The sequence below is a fragment of the Corvus kubaryi genome, unplaced genomic scaffold (assembly GCF_017639235.1).
Source record: "Corvus kubaryi isolate FWS band 111438036 unplaced genomic scaffold, C.kubaryi_AGA036_p1.0 78, whole genome shotgun sequence".
Lineage (NCBI taxonomy): Eukaryota > Metazoa > Chordata > Aves > Passeriformes > Corvidae > Corvus > Corvus kubaryi.
In genome coordinates, this window is record NW_024582065.1 from 5,695,088 (window position 1) to 5,700,756 (window position 5,669).

General features: G+C 49.8%; 2 protein-coding genes across 2 annotated transcripts in view; one reads left to right on the forward strand and one right to left on the reverse strand.

Annotated features, from left to right (window-relative positions):
- Nucleotides 1-246: 246 nt before the first annotated feature.
- Nucleotides 247-5,492, reverse strand: CUNH9orf78 (chromosome unknown C9orf78 homolog). Its single transcript, XM_042052043.1, has 9 exons — nt 4,833-5,492; nt 4,103-4,162; nt 3,784-3,835; nt 3,544-3,614; nt 3,226-3,303; nt 2,597-2,794; nt 1,979-2,115; nt 1,221-1,319; nt 247-822 (listed from the first exon to the last, which is right to left on the reverse strand). The coding sequence occupies exons 1-9, from the start codon at nt 4,913-4,915 to the stop codon at nt 731-733; spliced, it is 870 nt and encodes a 289-aa protein (XP_041907977.1). The 5' UTR covers nt 4,916-5,492; the 3' UTR covers nt 247-730.
- Nucleotides 5,493-5,571: 79 nt separating this feature from the next.
- USP20 (ubiquitin specific peptidase 20) overlaps nt 5,572-5,669 on the forward strand; it is a 19,827-nt gene continuing 19,729 nt past the window's right edge. Inside the window, exon 1 of the mRNA XM_042052012.1 lies at nt 5,572-5,668. The gene's annotated coding sequence lies outside the window, so the exon portion shown is untranslated. The remainder of the gene's footprint in view (nt 5,669) is intronic.

Consider the following 5,669-nt stretch of genomic DNA (forward strand, 5'->3'; position numbering starts at 1 on the left):
TCAGTTTAAGGCCACCTGCTCAGGGGAGCCACCCCTGTCCAGGGCACAAGACCAGGGGCAAACTCACCCCTGGCCTGGCATAGAGATTCTTCTCCTTTTCTGAGAAAAAGTAAAATCTGAGGTTGTCCCTCCCCACCCTGGAGCTGTCACTTCTGAGTGATGGGACAACCTGGCCATCAGCACCACCAAAACCCACAAACCAGGAAAAAACCATCAGCATGAATTCCAGAAGAAAAAATGCTATGATAACTTAAAAAACACTTTTACTATTTTCAGGTAACAAATCTTTACTACAAGTACCCACACTGCACTTGTGGGGAACACATGTGGACAAGAAAACAAGCTCCCAAGAGCTTTACGTTTACAAAGCAAACAGTATTGCTGCTTTTAAAGGATCTTTTTTAAAGTATTTTTTTAAGATGGTGAAAAGAAAAATCTATAAAAGCCAAATTGTTTTCTCACTAAAAAATGCCAACCATGAAAGCTTATTTTCCATTACAAAACTTCATTTATAAGAACATAGTTATATACAAGGTTTCACCAACCAAAGAGTTCACAATCACCTGCAAACTGATTCACTACAAGATCACAGAGGAAAAGCTTCATAGGTAACATCAGCATGTGAAGGTTGTGACTCTTCCCAACATCCATCGCAGGTCACTGACACAAAATCCTTTATTAATGGAAAATATATAATAAGAACAACTCCAAAGGCTTCAGTCCACATTCATCAGTAGCGCCTGTTCATCTTTTTGAACTTCTCATAGTGATAATCATCTGTAGCTTTTTCATTGAGGGGACGTTTGCGATTTGGAGGAGACCCTTCAAAAGAAAGAGAAGGAAATTTTGTCTCATGTGAAAGGACAGGGATATATTTCCTGACTCTGCCACCTCCCTTAGACAGCCCCTCACTATGTGAGGTTATTGCCTTACACCCTTTGCTATTCCAGCTTCCACCAAACCCTTGTCAGTTTTGGCAATACACTTCAGTTGTGACCTCCACCACTCCACCCCTGAGCATCTCTACAGACATCCTCCATCCAGAGGGTTTCAGGTGTGATCTAGTAGTGCAACAGCCGGCTCTCTTGGACTTGGATTGTTCCACTCCCACTACCTCAGGGCACTCAAAGAAGAGGAGGTAAGCAGAGCCAGATCGTTCCTCTGTACAAGACCCCTGAAGTTTCAGTGTCTCCCTACGACCATTCAGATTTGGAACTTACGCTCAGGTTCTGGCCTCTCTGTGTCCCCCACCCTCAGGGGACGGGGCTTTGGCTCCTCTTTGTTCCTTCGCACTGGTGCATTCAGCTCCTCATGATAAACTGCAAGAAGAAAAACATCAGATAAGGAATATTATCTGGAGCACTCTTACCCAGATGGATAAATGTCTATGGCCTTTGCTGTAAGTGATCTCTACCAGAAACAACAGAAGCTCAGAACAAACCTCCTTAGAATTAGTTTCTGTGGATAATTAGGCAAGATAGGGCACAGCAAATTTCAACAGCACTATTTCAAGTGGCCCAAACACTCTTCACTTCCATCAAAACACACCGGCCTGATTCCCATCACCCCTGTAAGCATGGAAGGACACAGCAAAAGGCTGCCTTTCCTTTACATGTCTGCAGCATCAGAGGATCACACAGAAATTAATTCCCATCTCCTGTCCAATAAGGTCTGTGTTTGCTTGGCCACCTGTCTGCTCTGGCAGCCTACAAACTGGAGTCTCTCCATCATTCACCATCATTTCCAACACACAAGGCACAACTTAAAGAAAACATCTTGAAATTTATGAGGCAGCATCAGCTGGGAGTTCAGAAAGCCCAGCCATGAGAAATACATCCTTCTCCTTGCCAATGGACAGAAGAAAAAGACCAGGCCAGATGGGGTCTATCTGAGCATCCCAGGAAAAGCAATCAGACATGCTGATACATGGACTAATTTCTCTGTCCCAGCTGGGTCAGGAGAGACACTCAAGACTTACATCTGTTGTGCTGGACATAATTAACAGCCATGTTGGTGGGAACAAAGGAAGTTTCGCTGTCTTTCTTTTTGTTCTGCTGCTCTGCCAGCAGCTTGGCCTTGGCCTCTTCAGTTGAGATGATGTTTTTTATTTTTGCACTTGAAGAAAAACAAAAGAAAAAATACTCAGTCATAGTTAGAAAGGGTAGCAGGCACAGAAGTGCTAAGTGGATTTGGAGGATAGTAACAGCACTGCTGTGCCATCTGATGCAGTTTTTGAGAGAGGAGGCAGCGCTACAGAAACAGACACTGTTTCAAAGGCAAAATGGAAGCTCCCATCTTTGTGCATCGCTTCAGTGCAGGGCATAAAGGGGTCCTGCAGAAAGCTGCAGGAGGGGTCAGGTCACAGAAGTTAAGAGCCTTTTCCCAGAGGTCACGGGATGGAGCTGCACTGACCCCTGGGGCTGTGTAGGCTGTGTAGCACGTGCTGTGCTAGTCACCACACCAATCCAGAACAAGGCTCAATCCCACCCCAGCCCAAACTGAGCCTGTGTAATCCAGCCATAGCGCTGCTCTGCCAACAAACAGCTGCTCATCCTGGCAATCCTGGCCATCACCCACAGATCTCTGAAACACATACTCAATTCCCAGGTCCACTTCAGGAATGCCGCTCAGCATCTGGTTGGACAACATCTCCTCAGTCTTCTTGGCAGAGGAGACACGGATGTTCTCTGGCAGCTCGTACAGGGAGTCCTCGGCATTCTTAAGCTTCACCTTCTGCTCCTCGTTCTCCACAATTCCCTTTCTCTTCTTCAGCTCAGTCTCAATGTACTTCATCCTAAACAGCAGCACACAAGGGACAGGGCATTTAATTCTGTTCCTGTACTCTGTCCCAGCACTGCTGGAGCACAGCTGCATCCTTGTCCTGGCAGCTGGGAGAAAGGATTATCTCTCCAAAAGCACTCAGCTAATATCAGTAGCAAGAATTAATTGCCCAAGAAATAATCAGATCTTCCAAGCTCTTTTACAGCCAACAGGGAAGGCTCCCACTGGGATTTGGTGCCAAGCTGGCTGGTTGGCACCTCCCAGCTTTGTCCATGAAAAAGCCTTCTCAATTCTGGCAGGCCTAAGTGAAAGGGCAAGGAACAATTTCAGTGAGAACTGGGAAGATGTCCTGGGACTATTCAGAATCCAAGACATAAAAGAAATAAATGGTGAGGGGCTACCCAGCCTGATTCAACATCAGAGACACAACACAGCACAACTCACATGTCAGCATCTTCATCCCGCCTGTTGGTTTCTGCTGAGAAGGAAGTTCCCAAGTTCAGATCTTCCTCTTCATTAATCCTAAGTGGAAACCACAATGTTTTCAGGTTTTGGTGGGGATTTTTGTTGGCTGTTTGGGTTTTTTGGGGGACGGGTGTGTGTGTTGGGTTTTTTAAAGTAATTTAACAATTTAGGGCAAAAGTAACTGGCCAGACTGCATTATAGGAAACTCTTCAAAGTGACACAACCTCTGGTTAATTAATTACCAGTTGTCATTAAATACTAGCCCAGGGATAATTTTCAGAGCTCACATGCTCCCACCTGTCCTTGCCTCTTTCTTTCAGCTTCTTCATGTCCACCATTCCCCCAGATTTTATCTTAAATGGGTCATCCTGTAAAACAAGAAATAACAAAAACCCCTGAAGCTTCCCTCTAGTTTAATGCTAGTATTCAGGAAACATTTAGGAATTGAGTTGTGACACCCCAGGCCAGACTCACACAGTCAGTGTTCTCACACCATCACATCTGAGCCCCGAGGTGATGGGATTGTCCAGCACTTACCACAAGTGTGGCTTCTTCTTGCAACTTCTCTCCCACCAGCAGAGCTACAGCACTGGTCAGGCAGATAAAGAAAGAAGATAAAATTCAGCAGAAGGAAACACAGTACCAACAATACTGCATTGCTTTATCCTTCTCTAAGTCTCCCTGTCTTTTCCATCCTCAGGCTTTAACACAGAAATGCCTCTGTCAAGAACATAATTTTGGCAGTATCTGACATAACAGTTCATACTGGGAGGAGGCAAATGATGAGAGAAATTGACTGTCACATCACACCCCTGGACAAAACATAAATTCCCCTCCCCACTGCCACATCCCTTACCTCACCCCATTGGGTCGCTTTCTGAGGCTCTGAACTTCTTTGGCTTCCTCAAGTTTTAACCTAAACAAAAAAAATACATTTGACTTAGTACTTAATGGTTTGGTTTTAATGAATTTCTTTTATTTTCTGCAGTTAACACAGAATTTTCTATCTGACTTTGTCCTAAACCTCTGCATATCAGCATCCACTTTCCAGGTTTCAAGTTAAATAGGAATTTTCTATTTATTTAAGCAATTCCATGCATTTGAGCAATCAGAAAAAAAACCAAAAACAAGACACCTGCTGGATTTGTTCCTCTCTGATGCCTTCCCTCAGCTGAGGAAGGCAGCACCCAAACACTTAAAGGCTTGAAAAAGAAGCCAGTTTAAGAAGGACGAGCTAAAATACATCCAGGCATGAGTGACTCTGAAGAAAGTTGGTGGTGAATTAAAATCTCAAGTGTTTCTCTCTAAACTGAGAGGAACCCGTAACTTCTGGGCTCAATGTAACGCTGTGACGTCACGCCATAACACAGTGGTTCAACAGGACAATATGATGCGACGCCACCGCTCACAGCCCATACCGTGACGGTCTGACGACATGACACCATGTCGTGACAGCCGGACACTGCACTGCTGGACTAAAGCAGACCCGGGGTCCCGTCCTGTCTCCACCCCCGACCGCCGTACCACCGGGCGCGGCTGGGTTTCCTGCTGGACCCGGTCGGGTTCCCCGCCGGCTCCCGACCCACCTGACCTCCTCGGCGAGCTGCTCGTCCTCCTCCTCCTCCTCCTCGTCCTCCCTGCGCCGGCGGAAGGACTTCTGGCCCGGCATCGCTCCGGCTGCTGCGCCGCGGCACGGCCACCACACCGCCGCTTCCCCTCTGCCGCTGCGGCGCGCGGCGATGACGCCACAAGCCCGCGACGAAGCCGGGCGACACCGCCCCTCTGCCCGCACCTTGGCTGGGCAACAGCCGCGGTTCCGGCGAGCGGGGCCGGGAGCGCTCCGTGCCCTCCGGACGGGGCTGGGAGCCCTCCCCGCCAGGCCACGCACTGCCTTTTCTGAGAAGACCTCGTGTAAGTCACGAGGGTCGTTCAATTTCTCGCAATCCCGGCAGCACAGCCTCCGCCGGTGGTCGGTGCCTGTCAGGGACGCCGTGGAGAGAAGGCGCCGTGGGGAGCGTCGGTCCCACACCTGGGTTTATAGCCCAGCCCTTGGAGCGGAACGTGACTCCTTCACCCGGCTGCTCCCCGCTGACAAAGGCACCGAGCCACGCTGCTGAGTCCCCGGCCGAACGAGCCGAGGTTTGCCCCTCCAGCACCCGCCCCAGGGACTGAGTCCCGACCGCTCAGTAACGCTGCCACCCTGACAGGGGAACCCTCGGAACCGACCCCGGGACCCCGCAGGGTCAGCGCCGCCACCGCCTCCTCCGCTCGGCCCCTCCCCGCCCCGCCGGGCCCGGCCCCCGCTCCTCCCCCGGCCTGTGCGGCACCCGCCGCTCCTCCGCCGCCTCCCCGCGCTGCTCGGGGCCCGCGGCCCTTCCTGGCGGCCCGGCCTGGGGCGGGGGCGGCGACGCCCCGGGCATCCC

Bases quoted from the DNA above. Each gene is read 5' to 3' on its own strand.
- CUNH9orf78 (XM_042052043.1), bottom strand. From the start codon at position 4,915: ATGCCGGGCCAGAAGTCCTTCCGCCGGCGCAGGGAGGACGAGGAGGAG. The intron at 2,795-3,225 runs GTGAGTTGTGCT...GCTGCTGTTTAG, and splicing joins CGGGATGAAGATGCTGACAT to GATGAAGTACATTGAGACTG. The intron at 1,320-1,978 runs GTAAGTCTTGAG...TTCTTCTTGCAG, and splicing joins TTATGTCCAGCACAACAGAT to TTTATCATGAGGAGCTGAAT.